Source organism: Electrona antarctica (genome assembly GCF_951216825.1).
Source record: "Electrona antarctica genome assembly, chromosome: 18".
Taxonomy (NCBI): domain Eukaryota; kingdom Metazoa; phylum Chordata; class Actinopteri; order Myctophiformes; family Myctophidae; genus Electrona; species Electrona antarctica.
In genome coordinates, this window is record NC_136799.1 from 35,814,262 (window position 1) to 35,836,722 (window position 22,461).

Sequence of the window (22,461 nt, forward strand, 5' to 3'; positions counted from 1 at the left end):
AGAAGTCAAATGTCTTATTGTAAGTTATACATATAGCCCATGGTCCATTTTACATTCCTACCAGCAGTGGTTTTTACTTGGGCAGGTCTCACATTCTTCAAGTGGCGGATATTTCATTTTGGATTGAGACTCTCCAAGCTTCAAATTGAAATGCTGCCTTAGAATGAGTGTATGCGTCGGTAAAAACCCTGCTGTATGTCAAGAGCCTATGGTTACTTTGCTTTTAAGCCTGTTCATCAAAACAGAGAGATCATTTATAAGGAGTGTATGGAAAAGCTATGGAGGTGAAAGATGGGGAAACTTATCCCTGGAGTGTTTGGTGGACCTAATAGATTGAGAAAGGCCTCCGGGATTCAGACTGCCCTAGGGTCCCTCCTCTATACACCCAGGCAGAGCCCCTGCAGTCCTGCAATCTTCGCAATCAGCCAGTAATGCTAGCAGCGACTGTTTCACATTATGCTCAGGAAATCCTCAGTGCTCTCTGCTCAAAACAATTTACCCTGACATGAGCCGAAGGACCTGGAGGGTGGAGGGGATAGAAGACTTGTCTAATACCACATTCTTTTATGGAGACATGTCATTTTTGTCTTTCCCCACCGAAAATGTTCATTCTGTAGTTTGTTGTGTGTTTTATTTTTAACTTTAAAACTTTAAAACTGATATATAAATTATTAGTACTATATAATTATTAAGATTATGCTATTTTCTGCAGTTTGTCCCACAGTAGGCCTATTTTGTATTAAGTATTTTTTATGTCACAAACAGCTGCTGTTAGTTGTTGTTGTTTACGACAACAGGGGGTGAATGGTTGAATAGGGGGGGGGGGGTAAATGTGGACTCTGGGGATATTATTGTGACATAACAGTTTTATGATTAAACATTGCATTTTCCTTTGTCGTTAATAGCTTAAGATATGTTTTATGTCTAAGCCTATATTTTAACATTCGTCGTGTTGTAGCCTATTAAATCGACAACTAAAAGGATGTTGGATTGCCCGTTGAATCAATGTACTTAATTAAAAGTTAGTAGGCCCTGTATAACCTTTCGGTCAAATTAATGTGTGCCATATTTGTTATTAGCCGCCCCAAAGATGATGGCCGCAGCGGCAGCATCGAGGCATCGGTGCCGACGGTGCATGCATGCGCCATCCGCAGATGGTGACGCTTTTCCATGGCCCAGAACCGACAGAACAAACTCTGGGAGAGAGCAAAGTAAACACGGCAACACAGACCTAATGATCCACAGCGGTCGTGAAAGAGAGGCAAGAATGTCTCTCCTATACTCACATAACGTGTTTTCTTTCATAATAGGCCTACTCTGTGTATATAGGCTATACAGGCTACATCAGACGAAATGATGATTTATGTATATAGGCCTATGGCCGGGTAGCCTAACATCCCCCGTAGGCTATACCTCGTGTTATTAGGCCTATCAGGCATCCATAAATGTAGGCCTACTTTATTAAATTATTTATTTAAACTATTCTTCATTAGGCCTATATGTTTCTCAAGAATTAAAGAGCTCGCGGATAGCGTATAGGTCAGCATTGTATTTGATTTGTGTGTGTGTGTGTGTGTGTGTGTGTGTGTCAGTGTGTGATCTGTGATGGATTACGATATAGCCTGCCCTAAACCATAGGCCGCCCTATACCATAACCTGTCTAATTATTTTATATGCATTAAGTCTAAGCAATTAAACAGCAAATCAAAGAGAAGACCAATAAGTGAGCCTATACAATTCTGTCAATCGAAATATTTCCGTTTCTCCCAGAGTTGGGTTTATGAATAGGCCTAATTCATAATTAGCGATGGTGATTGTAATAAATATCCCGTGGACCCGACGCCGTGATATTTCCTTTTTCTTTTCTTTTTTCCGTTTAGTTTGTAGGTCTGGTGGGCAGGGCTTGAAGCCTACATTCATAAATCTGCTTTATTCTCTCCTCAGTAAATGGATAGCCTATACAAATAACACACGTAAGACAAATGTATAGCTTTTGTTTTATTGGAAACTGTTTATAATGACTCTAAAGTAAACCTTGCCTCTTAGTTTCCATAGCCGGAAGTTGCTATAAATTTTTTATCTTAACAAAATATCATAAATTAAGCAAATGGGCAGTCCAGTTAAGTGTTTCGTTGAGTTCAGAGTTTCATAAGGGAAGGGGGGCGGTTGTATTTTCACGGGAAGGAAGGTGGGTCAGAGTGAACCTCCTATAGACAGCTATAGGATAGGTTAAGCGCTTAAAAAGAAATTGTGTTATAATTTCTATCCAAATTTAACGACAGACAAGTCAGTCTATAATAAGGTACCATAGTGTTATTTCATATATGTAGTCAATCTGATACAGTTATCAGTCTCTGGGGGGGTGGTGGGGGGTATAACCGAGAAGCCTTTAAGAACCTAGATCCACAAGACTGGATGTTAGAGGTCCCAGCAACGAGTCCTGCAGTTGGTGCGGGTGTCCATGCATTCCGTGCACCGACTGTGGGGCGCCCAGGCCCGACATGGGGTAAGACGAGGCGCCGGGGTGACTCATGTTTCCCTGGAGCAAAAGCACAGAGTTCTGATCGGGACTTTGCGGAGGGGAGAACTCGTCCTCCGAGCTTGACATGAGCGACTTGCCTCCGTCGAGGGGAGACAACTGGTTCTGTTTGTTGTTGCCAGAGTTGTTGTTTTCGCTGTTCTCCCTGGCGATGGGAAACGATTATAGAAACAACAAACAATTAGATAAACGTTTAAACCTTTAAATGTCCCCCCCATACATCAGTGAATTCGAAATAGGCCTACATGAAACATTTTAAATGTAACAAAAAACAACATAAAGATAATCATATTGTATAATAACAAGCGAGCGTGCTCTTGTATAATAATAATAACAAATATAATGAGATATTATTCCTTAAAGATATTCCTACAATTCGTAAAATGTGTCATTTTATAAAGGAGTTGTGGATCACACAGCCTTTATTAAATCCGTTGCGTTCAGAGAATTAATTGTGACCCGGCCATGATGTTATTATTGCTTCCAATGTAACCTAATTTAACCTTTAATATTATAGGCCTATACGTAACATGTCAATCTATTCAGCCTGCAGTGTCATGAAATTGATATGGCCAATGGCCAAATTGTGGCTACATGGATTAGGCTAGAAATTAAACATTTTAAGTGATTGATTTACTTTTAAGATGCTATATATGCTTTTTGTCTGCATACATTTTGAATTAGCTTATAGCTAATTCAGCTTAGGTAAAGGCTGATCAGAAATCCTTTAGCAATTTGTCAACAGTATGATAGTGGTGTTTACGGTTTATTAGAAGACCTTTTTTAGGGATATAATTCCATCATTATTAAATAATATCGATTTCACAATTTACACGATAAGCCTGTCTGATTTGAGATCACTTAGAAACAATCATTTGACACACACATATAGCCTACCTCTCTTTAGCTTCTGCGGCTCTGTCTCTCTGGCGTCTGTTTTTGAACCAGTTGCTGACCTGCGTAGTGGTCAATCCCGTGGCCTCGGCTAGCTCTCTCTTTTCCCGTGGGGATGGATATGGATTGTGCGTGTACCATTCTCTCAGAACACCCCTGGACTTCTCCTTAAAGCAGTAGCTGGTCTCCTCGCCGTCCCATATCGTGCGAGGCAACGGGAATTTCCTCCGTACCCTGTATTTCCCCACGGCTCCAAGTGGCCGGCCGCGCAGTTTCTCGGCTTCCACGTAGTGCGCCTTCAGCCACAGCTGTTGGAGCTTCGGGTGGTTGTGCGGCGAAAACTGGTGACTCTCCAGTATCTTGTAGAGCTCTCTGAAGTTCCCCCGGTGGAAGGCCACCACCGCCTTGGCTTTGAGGACGCTTTCGTTCTTGTGAAGGTGGTCGCACGCCGGCAGTGACCACAGGAAGCGGCCGAGTCTCTCCAGGTTTCCTCCCTGTTGCAGCACCTCGCAAACGCAGGCCACTTGCTCCTGAGTAAACCCGAACGACGGCAGTATGGACATGATGTATGATCTCACTCCTCCGCCCCGGCGATGGTATCCCAAATGATGCCTGATGGACTTTCTCGAATCTTCACGGGGTTTGTTGTTGTGCTCCGGGACACGGCGCAATCCGTCCGTGCAATATCCACTCCACCCCTGATGCGCACGGGAGATTCGGATGTTGATTGTTGGGACAATTTGTTCCTGTTGGAGATATGTCAGGCTTAAAGGGAGCCTGTGCGATTCGTTGATTGGCTCTCCCTCTGCCCTATACCCTGGCAGCCGAGCACAACTGAGTTTGCAGCTCCGTTTCCTCCCTAGAGGGAGTACGTCAGGGGCTGAAATAGGAGCGCTCCCACCCCCAAACCCTCTCCACGTAGCCGGGGGTGCAGAGGAACACCTACATGCTAATCAATTATTACAGAACTCTTAAAGGCTTTTTTTTAATTGTTTTTAGCGTATGCCTATTCTGATATTTAAATAAATGTCCAATAGTAGACTACCATTCACGGCTGTCTGTATCTCCATACATTATCAATTATCATCGTCAACGCCCACAGTGTTAATCACATGCAGATTGCATGGCTATAGGTGTATCTCTCATTTCATAGACTATTAATTATGAAGTAGTTTACTTTATGAGGTGTTATAATTTAATTACTTCCTATAACGGTTAGGCCTACACGTGCCATTCAGGGTTCCATTAGGAAGGACTTATACCTGCCTGAAAAATGCTATGGGCCAAATCCAGTAGAACGTACCTAGAGAGAGAGAGAGAGAGAGAGAGAGAGAGAGAGAGAGAGAGAGAGAGAGAGAGAGAGAGAGAGAGAGAGAGAGAATATGTATTTGTACATACATGGTTTTATCTTGATTGTTTTGTTCCACTTTTGCTTTGGCAATGTAAACGTATAGGCCTATATATATGTTTTCTCATGCCAATAAAGATCCTTTGAATTGAATTGAGAGAGAGAGAGAGAGAGAGAGGGAGAGAGAGAGAGAGAGAGAGAGCGCGCGTGTGTGTGTGTGTGTGTGTGTGTGTGTGTGCGTGCGTGCGTGCGTGCGTGCGCGTGCCATGTCTTGATATCTGCTGGTTGGAAATGGCCTATTATTTCGGCTATATATTCGGAGCAGTCTATATAAGTATAATATAAATATTCCGCTATGTTCTTCCCATCATTTACACTGTGTCTATTGCACCATTTGTGTATTAGCAAAATAAGCATTATGTCCAAATGTATAAGCTCAGCTGTATAGGCGAATTATTTTTGCACATTTTGCACATCCACATCCATATTTTCCTCGTTCGAACCCGTTAGTCTATAAGGAAATTAATAATAAAAAATGTAGGAATAGCTCATTAATAACATAGAACACGGTGTGTGCCACTCCATGCACAGTAGCCTATACAATCCTCAAATGATTGAGCTCTGAGTGTAACCATGGTCCCAAAATGGGCATGTCCGTTTGGGTCCATTAGGCCTATATGCACTCGGAGACCTGTGCACTGTTTATTTTATATGTATACCTGCTGTTTTGTTTATTTTATATGTATACCTGCGGGTTTGTTTATTTTATATACCCATCACCAATTAGACATCAGAAGTTTAGAATTCACGTGGACGGTGGCCCTATAGCCTACATTTATATTTCAGGGCACTCGCGGCTTAGATGGGCACCGTACTGTCTCGAATGTTTTGTGTGGGTGAAACACAAAACCAATCCATTAGTAAATGAGTTGTGTGTGTCAGTGGTTCTTGGGCGTCGAGTTGTGTTTTGAGGCATAGATCACGTTTCCTTATCTTCACCAGGATTTGCAACTCGATTCCCATGCAATATGTAAAGGAACGGTTAAGCCCAGAAAATATTATTTACTGAAAATTCTCTGAAAGCGTTTTAATGGTTGACCTGCATGCAGCCTATATGCTATTTTGATTTTTTTTCACGGGTTATGATGTTCAATGGAGCACTGGTTATTTCTAACCGCCGTTTTGTGACTTCAGACACCTGTAAAAACAAAGAGTTGGCTATATTCAAGTTGAAATCAGAGTCACCTCTGGACAATTCTGATATGTGCGCGCGCGCGCGTGTGTGTGTGTGTGTGTGTGTGTGTGTGTGTGTGTGTGTGTGTGTGTGTGTGTGTAGGCCTATATTTGTTATTTAGTCTATACCAGGAAAAAGGAGGGAGGCCTAGCCCAAGTAAAAAGGAAATAGATAAAAATCTCGTAAAATATCAGTAAAGCAACAAAAAAAAAACTGGATGATGTTTTCAATTGAGTTTATAATAAGTCAGGGAAAATTAAATCATTTAAAGTGGCCATTCCTTAGCGTTTCACCATTATTTCATGTTTGGGAATCTATTTGGCAGCTAAGCTGTGTGACTTCATGGAGTCACATTTGCATAAGAATTTATGGAGCTGCTTTTTACATAAATATTACAGACTATAGTCTATAGCGGCTACCCTATAGGCCTATATACGCATTTCTGCTTAAATTGATTGACTGCGGTTCGCTATGCGTATAATGTGCATGCTCACATAAATGTTATAGTCAATATAAGCTGTATTTCGGCAGAAGTATGCCTCGGCTACATCGTTTATTTGAATGTATTGGTATTTGGTGGACACTATTCACACGAACTGCGCTTCTATGGCCAACATCTCTCTCTCTCTCTCTCTCTCTCTCTCTCTCTCTCTCTCTCTCTCTCTCCCTCCCTCTCTCGGTTCTCTAAACCTCAATGTTTCAGCAAATGAGCTGTCTGATGAGCGGGTCTCGGGTTTCTCTAATATCTCTACCACATTGCACTGCGCCTCCTCCTTTAACCCGAGAAGCCAGGGGACGTGGCTGGAGCTCAGGTCGTGATTATTTCAAGATGTTGGTCTCCCCTTCACTCTGCCCCCGGGCAACGATGACGAGTGGCGTGGCGACAACGTCTCTGCAACTGCACACAACTCGCAGAGAGGGGGGGGGGGGGGGGGGAGAGAAAGAGAAAAGATAGACTCAAAAACACCTGAAAACACTTCATAAAAATGTCACCATCGAAAAGACTATGTTTGCCATTGGTGGGTTAGGGTTTACTTAAAAAGAAGAAGGGAAGAAAAAAGAAAGAAGAAAAAAAAGAAATTAGAGAAAATATATGTGAAAGTCAACCAAGGGTGGGCCGGCTGGAACTTGGCTATAGCAGATGGTTTTCGCTATATCTAAATCAAAAGTGCTATTTCAGCTGTGCGCTGAAACAATGCCGATACTGTTTAAATTGACAAAAAAATGTCCCGCGGCTTTCCTTTGGATTTCTGGACTTTGGCGAAACTCATGCTAATAATGTTACCAAGGACAAAATAATAAAGAGGTAACTGAGAAACAATTTGAATAAATAAATTAGATAATTAATTTCTGTTAGTTAGGCTATATTAATTGATTTTTATTACTTGTTATATCAATGTCCAAAATGGTTGATAGCCTGCAGGCTATATAGCTTAATTACCTATACACATTACTTAACTGATATTAATAATTGTCAGTCACTCACATATATGATAGGGCCTACCCTTTTGCCTAATTTTAATTGCCTATCCGAAAGGTGCTTTTAATGTAGGCGGGAGTAAAAAGGGGTTTAGGTCTTGTCCTATAGCTACCGGCAAAAAGCCACTGAAAAACTCTTCTCCTTCTCTCAAAACAAAACACAACTGTTGACATGAGTGAGTTAAATGAAATTGGAGCTGCAATTATCAGCTTAACAGAGTTTCCTGTCATGTTGGAAAATTAGGCCTCGTACAAGTGCGCTGGGGTCACCCCCCATCAAAATCATTACGCATTTCCTCAGAGGACCACCTCTACACATATGCAATTATGGCCTCGGTTTTTACAGTTGTCTTTTTTTGTAAACATGCCTGAGGCGCATGGAACTATTTATAGTATAGGAAAATTATTTTTGCTTTGTGGCCGAAATAAGTAAACAACCCCAAGCCACCAAACAATTTAATAAACAAAAACAAATCCTATACAGCCTACAGGCTTCTCCTTGTGTGCCTGTCGGCAGGGAGGGGGCGCCAGGATATTAGTATTAGCATTAGCAACGTCATGATGTCATGAAAATATGATGAGCCGCAGCAAAACACAGCCTGCCTAACATGAAGTAAAACTCGTGAAATTATAGCCCACGTGTAGGTTTATTATACCATACTTTTAATCGAAGGGGAAGTTCGACATAATTAAATTAACCTTCGTGTTGATGGCAGTGGAACTATAAGCTTTTGTTTTCAATGGTCATCATATGTTATGAGCTGTAGGCCTATAGGCCGCATTGCTCCTGTTACAAAGTGGTGTGTTTCTCCCTGGGAAATACCATTTGACCAGTGCGGTGTGGACATGATGCAGCCTTCCAGCTGGTGCCTCTCTCTCTCCTATCCCATTTCATGTGTGTGTGTGTGTATGTGTGTGTGTGTGTGTGTGTGTGTGTGCGTGCGCATGCACACACGTGCACACAAACAGTAAAACATGCATAGAGGGTAGCTCCAGTCCAACATGGGCTTAGAACATTATCCCACATATGGTAAACGTTGTCCTTATTGTCCAGAACCAAGTAGTGAATCGCAGTGGGTCACACCTTATACCCTTCCCATCCTAGATGATGGACTGGACATGTGCAGCACAGTAGATTTTTCCTGCCCAACAACAACTCAATTATCTGAGGTGGAAAGGAAAAAAAAATGTATATTTCTGAAACCGCTATACAAATCACGTGAATTTCTATTTTTACTATTCAAAGTTAAATCCATTTGTAACTCTGCAGTGTACAAATATAACCAGTTGCATTTGTACTCTCAAAGTTAAAGGAACACTGAGGATTTTACTATTGACACTGAGAATGCCTCACCCTGCATGTGTATTATGGGGCGACTAGTGGTGGGTCTATGTGAGCCACTCGGTACCCGACGACCCCTGCCCTCTCATTAGTGGGACGTGGAGCAACGGAGTACCGTGCTCCCCAGGTCATGTTACATATGGCTTGCAGTCTGCTGCGCCACATTAAATGTCAGCTTTGAAACCATCCAAAAGATCAGAGGTCAGCGTTTTTAATAAGGCCCGGGTTCTGGGTGGGGGTTCCCTCATTTTTACTGCCTGCCCTGCACGTATGTTTTACGTTGCACGTTTGAAATTGTGGACGAAATGATACATCTACTTGTTCCACTGTTTGGATATGGAAAGACAGCCTTGTTATGTTTTCTTTTCTTTTTTTTCAACCCTTCCCCCCAATTTTGCGATTTGCACAATTTACTTTAAATTCAGATGAATGCAGCATACGGTACATAAACCCTAACAGATACATTTTAATTCATATACCATGAATAATATTTCTAATAAAACATATATATACCGCATAAAAGCAACTTCTGCTTCCTCCACTCCCCCCACACATCTAATTTATGGGCACAATACACAGGTGGAATTTGGGGGTTTCTGTGCATGGGCCCCTCCCCGTGAGACCAACAGTATATGGGCTCCTGTTGCGAAAGGGACATTGTTCTGGGTTCCAACAAAGCTGTTTTCACCCTCTTCAATATTACAGGAGAAGTTATCCGATACCTAACAATCAGCTAATCCAATGCCCATGGCGACGAGGTCACCTGTGCACAGGTAACTCTATCCTGGTTGCCTGCCTCTCCTGCTAGTCTCTCCCATTTTTTTCTTCTTTCTGTCCTGCACAGTGAGCACAGACAAACACTCTCTGTTTATTTAGGTCACCGTTGGATCACGTAAGGCCTCCGGCCAGGATTCACTTAGAGGGCAACTCTTATACCCCAGTGCAGAGATATTGTTGTGTATGAAATCCCCTGCTGTTCTGCCATTTGTCCAGCTCGCTTCTCCATCTTATATGTCCTTCCTGGTTTACTTGTTGGGGGGGCTTTAGAGGGAGCCAATATTGGATGGAAATTCATGGACAGTCATAAGTCATTGAGTCAGAAGACTCCGAAAAAGAGTGCACTTAGTAAAATACTGTGTTAATGTAAAAAGTGTAAGTGTAAGTGAGAATTTTGTGTTAAAAATGGACCCAAATGGAGGGGTCAATTTTTACACTCTCAGAGTTGAATTAACACAGACAATTTTACTGTGCAGGTTCTTTCCAGACAGAGACCTGGTGTCTGTGAGTGACAGTGCTTCAGATTCATTCTTCCACATGCTGGAACGGGGAGTCGAGGGAGGACTTGTTCAGCATTAGCCCAGGGAAAAGGCCCTTGGACTGGGGCTGTGGAGAGATGCAGACCCCCCACCCTTAAGAGCTCTACCTCTGGAAATCTCATTGCTGTTTATTTGAATTACAGGGGCTGAGATGAGAAAAGGAGGGCTAATGAACTCCAGGTTTCCAGGCATGTGCAAACGATCACTAGATTTCTGCAGAGAGCAGTTCTAGGCTTGCTGGATTACTGCATGCCGGGTTTTCCCCCATCCTTGCACAGTTTGGCTGCATAAGCCTCTTAAATGTTGGGAAGACGTACAGTATACTTTCATGAATTTAGATGCATTTAAGACATATTGTATGACTAGAGACTGAATGGATTAAGATGTCATTGTGCAGTTTTATCATAGCCAGGCACCATGTGTGGAGAGAAACTTGGGTTGGAGAAGGAATGAAATATGCCAGTTTTATGTTTTTATAAATATAAACTTTTATTGCATGTAGATTTAGAAAAATACATTCACATCATTTCAGATAACAAATGTTCAGTTCAAACTAAGATAAAAAACAAAAACAAAAAAACAAAAACATAAACCATCAACAACAATATGTTTTACTATTTGCCCATGGCTCATTTTTGGTATGATATCTGAGCTGAAGATATTTTCCAATGTTATGTTCATCCTATTCAATAACAAGGGAGGTCATGAAAACTGTTGAGGGAGAAAATAAATGCTACCATGTAGACCTGTGTTGCACTGAAAAACTTGTGTATGTGTATTTCTTGGACATGAGGTCAAAATGCACTATTATTGTCATGTCAGTGTAGTTTTCAAACTTCTATTGTAAGAAGCACCAAATGCATATAGACAAATAGGCTTGGTGTTCTCTTGTCTGTCTCTCATCCGACAACTAACAACTGTGCCATTGGTGCCTTTGAAATTGTTATGTGACTGCCAACACAAATCCAAGAGCAATGACAGAACTTACATTCAAGTTATAATTTAGAACTAAAGTACAAGGCACTAGGTTCCAGAACATTGTGATGTCATGCACAGGGACATTGCTGGAATCCCCTCTGTTTATAGGACCATGAAGTACACACACACACACACACACACACACACACGCACACACGTACACACACACAGTCACACACACAGTCACACACACACACACGCACATGTGTGCATGTGTGTGCGTGCGTGCGTGAGTGAGCACTTGTGTTTTCACTGTGAGCTCACTTCTATCCCTGTTACCCCATATGTTTGCATCTGACATTGTATAAAAATATCCTGTGTGTTCATGGGCGTTTCGACAAACACGTGAAAATGAAACATGATCTACTGTAGCATTGTCACATACTGTGATACTATGAGCTGCAGCAGGATTATAAGCAATGTAGGATGAATGTGTGAAAAGACTTTGTTCATTTCCCTCGGTCTCACTACTTCCTAGTTATATATCAGCTCAAATTTCATCAAGTGAAATAGTGTACATTTGTGGAGGTTTGCCCCCCTGCTAGCCCTGTCAAAATCAACGCTGTTTGAAACAATTTAATGTTGTAATATTGTTATTGGTAGTGCAAACACCAATTCAGAGAATTGCCATCTGACATTCTATAGTACATAGCAGAAAGGCACGTTCATTTAAACCCAAAGTCCCATTAACAGTACCCAATCTATAGCTCATTTGATAGTGTGGATAGAGGGTTTAGTAATGACTTGAGAAGCATTCAGAGAATTGTGCCTGCTGCTGACGGACAGCTTTTGCATAAATCAGCAACCTTCTATGTCTAATGAGAGAGCGATTGCTGTATGTGTGTGCAGTCCTGCAATAAAGCTATAGTGGTTTAAGTGGCCATTTTCACAGCCACACGTTCCATCTTCCCCCTGCTGAATGACCTTTTTGGTTCGACCCAGATGACGCATTTAGTTTGGAGGAACATCCTGGTCACATGACATGGGGCATTCCAACACCTGCCTCTGTGGATCAAATCCACTCAACAGGAAGTAGCAGGTGTTGTCTATAAAAATGCACATTTAAACATGGCTCAAATGCATACAGGGACCTCTTCTATTTGCACTTAACAGTTGTAAATGTTTTAAGTAGAATTTGGTTTATGACAAATTGATAGCGACAAGCAAAAAAATAAAGACTTGTATCTGGACAGAGTGCATTGTAAAGGTCAAATGAACACAACGTTTGCAAATAATTTAACATTTAGAAGAAATGAATGGTAAAAAAAACACAACAACACACACACGCACACACACACACACACACGCACACACACACACACACACAAGTAAAAATATTCACCATATCGCTGCTTAGGACATGAGTGCTTGTAAAAGTAGATTAGTCTCAGGTTAAAGATCAGCCATGTCCTCGTCCATCTGCACTGTCTGTAGTTTGGCCAGCTCCTTTCCTTCTACAACCTCCATCTCCCCACACATCGCCCGCACCATCTCATTCACCCCACCCGAGCTAGAGCCATCCACCTTGTCCACTGACATGCTCAGGTAGCTGCTGTTCATACTGGGACCCAGTAGGTGTGCGGAGGAGGCTGACTGGGCCTCGTGGCCACTGAGATACTCTGTGGACTGGATACGATGGCCGTTTGGGTCCGTGTGGGCCATCAGGGGCGTGCTGACAGTGAGGGTGGTGTAGACTTCCGGCTCGGGGCTAGACGAGCTGATGGTAGCCACGTCGGAACCAGAGGCGGGGCCATGGCTGGAGGGGACCTCTTCTGAGCTGGAGGTGTAGCTGATGTGGCTGCCGGGGTCCAGGTGGAGCCCGTGATGATATGAGTAGATGCCCCCATCCATGGGCTCCTTCTTGACACTCCCCATGCTGTAGAGGACTGTGCTGTGGTGCATCGCCATCTTGTCCTGCTGCTGGAACGAGCTGACGTTGTTTAATGGCATGGTACCTGAGAGAACAAAACAACAGGGTGAGTCAAAATGTACATCTCAAACTCAATTCACATCCCTGTAGTGTATACAATTTATTTTATTAACACATTGACTCCCATGGGAATCGATAAACATTGTTTCCCTGCCGCAGTTTTTCACTAACGGTCACGTGATCCAAACGCGTGACGTCACGGGGTTGTCCGACGGAAACCATGTATGTCTTAAAAGTGATAAAAAAACGCCGAATTAAACATAAAACAAAAGTCGGGTTTAGCATGTTCCGCATGGAGAGACAATGGGAAAAAAGTTGGGTTTAGCGTGTTCCGCAGAGAAAGTGTTAACTTCTAGCAGTGCTGCACAGCTACCTAGAATAGAAGGGTCCAATTTCTTACACCTTCAGAGTTAAATTAATGCTCAGGAGTTTACCCCACACGTGCTCCAAGTACAGCAGAATCTCTGCTATGTGTCTCATACACTTCATGCTTTTTTAGGCCTGGCCCTGAGACTGATGTAAAGGGGGAAAAAAGCAAGCTTATTTTCTTTTTTCTGTTTTCCCTTATTATTCATCCTGGTGTAGATTTTCTGCTTCATGTCAGAGTAAGTGGTGTAATGGCTCCTTTCTTGTTAGTGCATTTCTTGGCTCTCTGATTGCCTGAAACGTATTCCCTCTCTTCCCTGCTGTGGAGATCAAGAGTGTAATGATGATGAGTGATGCTGACTTCAGAACCTGTGCTCTATTCATCTCTTGAGTTTGCAGAGGACCACAAAATTGTATGTGTGTGTGTGCGTGTGTGTGTTCGTGTGTGTGTGTGTGTGTGTGTGTGTGTGTGTGTGTGTGTGTGTGTGTGTGAGAGAGACGTGTATGTGTGCGTGTGTGTGTGTTCGTGCATGCAGTGTGCACACTGTGCATGCATACATGCATGTGTATGCATGTCTGCGTATAGCCTTTTATTTCTCTGTGTTATGTGCAGTATCACTCCTCAAACACAGACATTTTACAGGGGTACAGGTCACTGGTATTCTAAATGTATCGTTAAAGTAGCCGCATAAACCATAATAAAAAATGTGGCGACAAACTGTTCAATCTTACAACATGCAGCAAAGAAAATGGGGCCAGGACAACACAGAGGAAGAAATCGATTAACTTCCGGGTTCCTGTTTAGCAAAACTAGCATCTTGGTGAACCTATACCGTACCTTGTGTTGACGAAGAGGAGGCAGAGAGCTGCAGGGAAGGCAGACCCACATTGTTGCCGAGTAGTGAGCTCCCATCACCATCGGAAACTCCACTGGGTACCTGGACCAGGCTATAGCCGCCCAGCTGCAGCGTCCCCGACGGCGAGCTGAACGTCAGCACAGAGGAGCCGCCATTTTGCCCAGCAATGCTGTGCACCCCCTCCAACTTCACCTCCGCCCCATTCACACAGCCAGAGTAGTACTGCAGGCCTGAGTCCTCAGCAGAACTGCCCAGTCCCTTCTCCTGTCCTTGATGCATCATGTCCACCCCAGAGCCCCCCAGCAGGATTCCCCCTGATGACCTCAGAGGGTTAAAGGACAGGGGCTGGATGCCCAAATTCAACCCGTTGAAGAGGATGTTGCTAGGGGCCTGAAGGTACGACGAGCCACCGTTGTGGAAGACAGTTGAGGAGGTGTTACTGGTCACTAGGCTTCCATTGTAGAGCCCACCGCCGTTGGATCCAGGAGGCATCTTGATGTCCCCGATCTGCTGGATGACCACCCCACTGTCCAGATGCCCCGTCTGATGAGGGAGGCTCCCATGGGTTATCGTCCCATCAGAGGAGTTGGAGAGGGGACGAGGAGACAACTCCTCCTGCCCTTTGCTAGACTCATCCTCTGTACTGTGGTTCCCATCTGATTCACTGTGAAAATCAATTTGACAGAATGTGAGATGCTGTGAAATAGAACAAGTAGCCCACACACTAGCCTTTGTGATTATGTCATATTCTGAAAGCAGAGGTCAAATATTGCGTGTAATTAGATAGGCTACCATAAATCACATTTCTTCCAAATCGTTCCTTTAATAATTAAATGTATTTTCAACAAATTAAAGATTGAATTATGTCCCCAAATTGTGAAAATAAACGCTGGTGAATCTGCTATAAAACTTTTTTTCCTCCTTTTTACATCAGGTGTGCGTTATTCCACAGCATGGCTAGCAGTAGTTTGTGTATGTGTTGACCTGTTACCCCATGCAGAGCCCTCCCTCTGTTCATGGGAGGCCGCACTGAAAACAACCGGCCAACAACAGCGGACGAGCGACCATTTGGCGCAATAAATTCCGGCTGGCGTGACAAATGCCAGCAGTGCTGGTGTGACAACTGACAACGCAAATGGCCAAAACACGTTTTCCTGTGCGAATTAATACAGTATAGTTTAAAACTATATTTGTCTTAGGCTATTATAGGCTACTATAAAAGCTGTAAATGCATTAAACTACGAGCGATGAACGTCGACAGCTAACCCTCGGTTTCGAGAGTGATTCAAACAGCTGCATTTGCCCCTTTCTTCAGCCCTCTCGTGTAGGAATAGAAAATAAACCCTGCATGGGTTGAAGCTACTAGACAAACATATTAGCCTACTCCAGTTGTCTTTTTTCTTCTCCTCTTTCTTTCTTTTTTCATTTCTTTTAAAGACAATCGTAGTTCATCATTCTTTAGTCAAAGCAATAGGCCTAAGCGTTTCGGACAAATAATGTGTTTTTGTTTGTGTGAGGAGAGAGAGAGAGAGAGAGAGAGGTCACCTCCACCAGGTGCACGTGAGCTTTGTTCACAAAGAAGGAAACATGAAAGGAGACAATGATTATCAAATGCACCTCTGAAAGGGGCTTTTGAAATCCTTCATTGGATCTAACACAAAAAAGGTCTGGACTATAGATGATTTATGTGCTGCGCACAACACACACACACACACACACACACACACACACACACACACACACACACACACACACACACACACACACACACACACACACACACACACACACACACACACACACACACACACACACACACACACACACACACACACACACACACTAGACGACGCACGCGCGCACATACTGTACAGCTAGGCCTAATCAAATAACAAGACTGGGATTGTTTAATGTTTAATAATACTATAATTGCTCAAATCAGTTTTCGTGAGAAATAAATCACAATAATGTGCATATTACACTGTAGGCATAGGTTATTTTGTTTGGTTTCCATGCCCTTAGGACTAACGCACTTGAAACCCGATCTGAATGGCAACCGCTTCATATTTCAAAACATTAAAAGCGTGCTCCTAAGCCTTTTTACGCACACCTTTAATTCAAATATTATCAACTGTTAATCATTAACGCTGTCAAGTCACATTTCAAGTAGGCTAACTCGACGGGATATTATGAAATAAGCATAGTGGCAGAGTAGAGCCATTTACTACCTAACCAAACCAGCTTAATGCAAAATCGTTCAAACGATTCCTGGCAAAAATGCAAATAAATAATAATAATAATAAGACGAACGCTGCATTTCAATGCGCCTTTTACGCACACAAATCCAAGGAGGAAAGTTTAAGTTGCGACCCTCTCGCCTCACCTTTTAGATTGAGCTTCGGACGGGTTTCTGTCCCTCTGTCTCCGGTTTTTAAACCAGTTGCTGACCTGGGTCAATGAGAGTCCTGTGATCTTAGCGAGGTTTCTTTTCTCAGCCGGCGAGGGGTATCTATTATTTTTGTACAGATCCTTCAGCGCGTTCCGGGACCTCTCTTTGAAACAATACACCGTCTCCTCGCCGTCCCAGATAGTCCGCGGGAGAGGGTACTTTCTCCGCAGTCGGTACTTGTCCACGGCGCCCAGGGGTCTCCCCCGCGCCTTTTCCGCCTCGGTGTAGCGCGCCTTGTACCACAGCTCCTGTAGCGACGGGTGGTTGGACGGACTGAAGCTGTGGTTCTCCAGAATACTGTACAGCTCCTGATATCGAGCCTGGTGGTAAGCCACCAGAGCCTGGGCTTTCAGGATGCTTTCGTTGCCTCGTAGAAGGTCACTTTGTGGCAAGGACCATAAAAACCTGGCCAACCGGTCCACATTGCCTCCCTGCTGCAGCGCCTCGCAGACGCACGCCACTTGCTCCGGGGAGAATGCCAGCGAGGAGGTCGCGCTCACCAGTAGCTCAGTGTGGACCGCGTCGGAAGTTGCGCGCTCCATAGACGACAACTCCGCGGTGTCCAGCGCCAGAAGCCTGCTGATGCACTCCCTCTTGTCCGTCTTCACATTTTCCTTCTTGATGCCTATTGCTGTTGTGACTTCTCCAGAACGAGCAGAAGACATTTTTTCAAGCCTTCCTGGTAAGTCACTCCTCCCTGGTTTCGGCAAGCCTTTTGGCCGATCAGGTTACCCCCTCGCCATGCGAACGCGATCGAATATCTGACAGCAGCTGTAAGTAGATAGCTCTCCCCTTTCGTTCCAACGTGACTTTTACTCTGCGGGAAGGGAACTGTGGCACGGAGACACTGGGGTCTGTCTGCAGGAGAGCTACGCCATTGGCCGCGGAGGCTCCACATGGGAGGAGCAAGCTCGATTCTGTTTGGCTTCCAGCTGTCAATCATATAACCTGCCGTATATTTTATTGGCTCACCTGTGCAAGGTGAGTGCTTTTAGGATCCTGGGAACGGGATATCCTTATTGTCCAGGAGCTCAGCCAAAAGTGACACATATATGTGTATGCAACAATGCATGAGTTTTTAGGGGGAAATCAGTCAATGTAAAAAAACAAATTCATTCGCCAGATTTAAAAAAAAAAAATCCTGACAACTTGTAATTTAACCATTGAATTCAATTCAGGAGGTCATAGTCATTCCTTTGATGTTGTCGGCGGCGGAACACAGAAGCCATGAAGGAGCCGTTTAATGTGAAACCCCTCCCCCTTAACACTCACTACTTTCCTATTATAGCTCATACTTGCTACAAACGTCAACCTCTACTCCTTTTCAGCTTCTTGATCTCTATACGGTTACAATGATATTAAAAATGACCCTGAGAAATGACCCTTTGCCTTTATTTTGACCACTCACAATCACAGCAAGTTTTAGAATAGTCCATTGAATCAAACAATTCCGATTAATTGAATACACAGGACAATGGACACAATTAAGCCCCTAGGGGCTATTTATGTTATCATTTTCGCATGCATCATTGTCGTACCACGTATAGCCTACTGTAGGACTACTATTAGCAAAATCACACCCGTGTGAAGTCAGGGGCGCTCTCATCATCGTACATCATCATACATTCTCATTTCGGCCAATCACAATTTGCGTCCTCACTTTCATCATCTATGTTTGTGTTACGCAATGTTTGTGTTTACACACAAACACTCAAAACTCGAGTGTTTGGCACTTGTCAATTGCATTTTAATGTTTGTGTAGGACAGAGTTTGTGCACACACACCAAAAGCTGGACATAGGAGGGCCTAGCTAACGCCCCTCAAAAAAGCAATCTGTTACAATTTCTCACAACCTAAATGTCAAATCAAATCACCTCCCTATAGATTCATAAACCAAACAAGATTGAATGCTTAAAAGTGTAAACAGCCCACCAAAATCTTCTTCAACAAAACGTAAATTGATCAAGCTTTCATTGAATTTTAATTATACAGCATATTTAGCCTACCCCCCCCCCCCCCCCCCCCCCCCCCCCACACACACACACACACACACACACACACACACACACACACACACACACACACACACACACACATTCGTGGATATAATTAATTACCGTAATTATGAATGTAGGCTATTCATAATTCATAATTATGCACAATCTTCGTTGAATTATATAAAACAAACATAGACACACACAAAGACAAAATAAGGGAGCCGGCCATAACTTCAGATGCTCAAGATCAACTCAGAATATTATTGGTTTGAACTGGAATTTAGGAATGGATACAAATGAGCCTAAACGCAACATGATGGAAAAAGTAATTGGAATAACAACGGAGAGAGTGGATACTAGTGTTAGAAAAACAAACAAACAAACAAACAAACAAACAAAAAACAACATCATTTAATTTACTGTGGACCTGCCACCGGGACCTCCACATTTTATCACATTTTGAGCGTTGCTGCATTAGCGGAACCAATTAACTAGGAACAATTCTCATCAGCAGCGTTTTCCTTCGGACCTTATTCAGTGTAACGCAGTAGCTTATCGCTTGCTTGGAAACTGTCAATAAGAACCTGACTGTTGATGTTTTTGTGCAGCTTTTTATTTATATTGTAGATGCAGAGATGGATGACCAAGGATGTCCAAGATGCAAAACAACCAAATACAGGAATCCGTCCCTGAAACTAATGGTGAACGTCTGCGGGCACACGCTGTAAGTACACAACACACATTTATGACAACTCAGGAAGTCTAAAGAAGTTATCTTCTTGCGTCTGCCGATTGCCGACTGGGTTGATATTCAGGTCATACGCCAACTAGTTATACATTATATTATATATATATATATATTCATATCTTTCCTACTACGACTAGAAAATGTACATTTGTTTCGGTGAACTGTTTGTGCGTCACACAGCACAGAAAACAACCTGTCCTCAACCCTGATGTTCGTTTGCATCACACTTTTTTTTGTGGGAAGAGCATGTGAAACTATGCTAAGCAGCACTGAGCAGCTAAAATGAGCATTTCAAGCCAAGGACCCCCAGGTTGATATGCATTAGACCAGTTGTTTTCAACCTCTTTCATTTCGAGGATCATTATTTAGTTGGCATTTGAGGCTTGAGCCACGGACCACACCATTTGATGAGATTTAGCCTCTCAGACCCAAAATCTAGAGAATATTTTGTTGTCGTTTCTGTATTGATGTTGTTACCATAGAAAGGTCCATTTGGTTTCATTTTTTGTTATTGTTGGATTAGATTTAGTCCACAATTCCATGCTGTGTTGTTATTGGTACCATAGGAGGGAGCATTGGTTTCATTTTGACAAACATCAGTTATCTATAAGGGTCCATTTGGTTCCCTAACTATCCATCTTTTAGCTGGGGACCACTTAGAACTCCCTCAAAGACCACTGGTTGAAAACCACTGCATTAGGACATGGACCCTTATTTGATACGATTAAAAAAAAAAAAAAAAAATCATTCAAATTCAATATAATCCCCATGTGTTACTTTAACCCTGAGGGTGTACAAAGGCTATACCGTCTATTTGTCATTTGTACAAATGGACCTTATTTGTAAAGAGTTACAGTTGTGTAATTTGGTTCCTAATTCTTAGTCATTGAACCGGGGACCCCTGGAACCTTATTTATAGGTAGCCCTGAAACATGACTGTCATGAGCGTCATTATGAACCATGGCTATTTTATAGGTAGTCATCAAATCATGGCCCACTAGCACTTTCATTTTAGACAGTTCTTATAAAATTCATTGATATACAGTGAATGAATACACTTTAAGTGTGTACCTTTTTATGTGCCACTTATCCTGTGGGCCTTACATCGACAGGATTTCATTTGTAGGCCCCTATTTATTGATTTAGGCTTAAGAAATTAAATCATATTATACATAGTTTCTATTTTCACCACCTTTACTAGATTAGCATGTTATCTATCCCAATAAAACAAGTTGTGTTTACGGCAGTGGTTCTCAAAGTGGTGTCTGGGGACCCCCAGGGTCCCTGAGGGGGTTCCAGCAAAATTTGTGAATATATTTTAACCCCTTTATCCATGTTTTATATGTTGGATATTCAAAATTGCATATTCAAGCTCACTTTGTTTTGTCTTTTCTTTTTTCTTTTTTGTAATTATTATTTACATAAATCTTCTCTTCTGAGGGTCCCTGGCAGTTGGCACAGAACATATTCAGAATGTAGGTCCGTGGCCAAATACACATTCATTTTCAGCGTCCTTGGCATGAAAACGTTTGGCATTTGCCACAGTTTAACATTGGAAACACGAAAATAGCCGATTGAACATGTAGATCTGTTATTTTTGACGCATGACAGCAGTGTACGATGAAGAATGAATCGGGCTATAGAGGGGGGGACGAGTCCGTGATGAGAGCATACGGAATGTTTGACCCTGTCCATTTATTGACTGTATCATCAGGAAGTGGCTGTGCTTTGTCATCAGGTCAGCATGCTCATAACTCACTGTCTCTGTCGTGATGTGGGGGCACATGCGGAGAAAATTAAAATGATTTTGCAATGAAGCAATTTAGAGAGATGCCCTACTAGAGGAGGTCACCTTGGTGTTGATTCTTCTCAGAGCCCGTCTGTGAATAAATCTGTGGATCTATTTTTTTGGCAACTGCTGCCCTCAGATTGTATATTGCAACCTTCTCACTGACATCTTTTTAGCTTTTAGCTCTTTGTATGCAGCAAGTGAGGCTGTTTACTTTGAACATTTTATGGATATGTTTATATTATGCTCTAAGTTCATTTCCCATTTGGTGCAATCAATAGCACTATGCAAGTAATTGTTTTCCGTGTGTCTCCCATCCTTCCCGTTTCTGAGCTTTGTTGCTGTTTGATGTTATTAGCCACTTTGTATTTGTTAAAACCACTATTAGGCCTTCTGTGCACTGACCCAGTGTCTTGCTGACAGCTGATGACACTTAACTGAGTAGCCATTCTAGTCTGGGGCTGAGTAGGCTCCCCTGCCCGGGCAATGCAATGCAATATGGGACAGCTCCACCTCCGGTCTGGAACTCTGGATCTAAATTTAAACCTCACCACAGCACATTTTGTCACCATCCCTGTCACCGGGGATGTTTGCTTTCCGTTATTTATTACACGCGCACAATGACGCAGGACTCCTGTCCTTTGGCATTTGACACAGGCCTCAGTGAGCACAATTCTGAATTGACAGTATGCTGCTGAGCACAGGCTTGCAAGGAGGAGTTTGATATATACGAGTTGATTGACTACGTATACATTATTAAGTTGAAGCAAATCTTCCAATTTGTCATAACAGCTGGGCCATGTTTTCCAGTGATAATACAGTTTCATTACTGCCAGACTTTTTTATTCAACAACATAGATGGTCATGGTGTAGCTTAACTCCACCTTGCATATACAGTAGCTTCCTCTGCATTACAATTAACAACATGTTATTGTAAAGTATGCATGTAACTGTAAGTATGAGATTCAAGGAATGAACTTGCATTGACAACCCACTATAATTAATTACCGTTAACCACTCAACTCCTATTTTATACTTTGTGGTACGGCTGAGCCATGTTGCACAGTGAAATAGTAAATTTACAACCTCACAATGCGTTGCGATGCACATGTAGATCTATCTTCACTATTTTTGAAGATGTTTTTTTTATTTTTTACCTATAGTGTGTTCACATGGGTGGCTGCAAAGACGAATG

The 22,461-nt window shown here is 42.7% G+C and overlaps 3 protein-coding genes across 3 annotated transcripts in view; 1 reads left to right on the forward strand and 2 right to left on the reverse strand.

The window, feature by feature from the left end:
- Positions 1-1,985: 1,985 nt before the first annotated feature.
- LOC306941746 (homeobox protein six1b) lies at positions 1,986-4,224 on the reverse strand. Its single transcript, XM_079527386.1, has 2 exons — positions 3,437-4,224; positions 1,986-2,684 (listed from the first exon to the last, which is right to left on the reverse strand). The coding sequence occupies exons 1-2, from the start codon at positions 3,994-3,996 to the stop codon at positions 2,390-2,392; spliced, it is 855 nt and encodes a 284-aa protein (XP_079383512.1). The 5' UTR covers positions 3,997-4,224; the 3' UTR covers positions 1,986-2,389.
- Positions 4,225-10,626: 6,402 nt separating this feature from the next.
- six4a (SIX homeobox 4a) lies at positions 10,627-17,408 on the reverse strand. The gene is made up of 3 exons (XM_079528788.1): positions 16,667-17,408; positions 14,265-14,947; positions 10,627-13,085 (listed from the first exon to the last, which is right to left on the reverse strand). Exons 1-3 carry the CDS (start codon positions 17,395-17,397, stop codon positions 12,523-12,525), a joined length of 1,977 nt encoding a protein of 658 aa, XP_079384914.1. The 5' UTR covers positions 17,398-17,408; the 3' UTR covers positions 10,627-12,522.
- Positions 17,409-19,241: 1,833 nt separating this feature from the next.
- mnat1 (MNAT1 component of CDK activating kinase) overlaps positions 19,242-22,461 on the forward strand; it is a 59,651-nt gene continuing 56,431 nt past the window's right edge. The window contains exon 1 of the mRNA XM_079528810.1: positions 19,242-19,453. Within this exon, the coding sequence (XP_079384936.1) occupies positions 19,365-19,453 (89 nt within the window). The 5' untranslated portion in view covers positions 19,242-19,364. The remainder of the gene's footprint in view (positions 19,454-22,461) is intronic.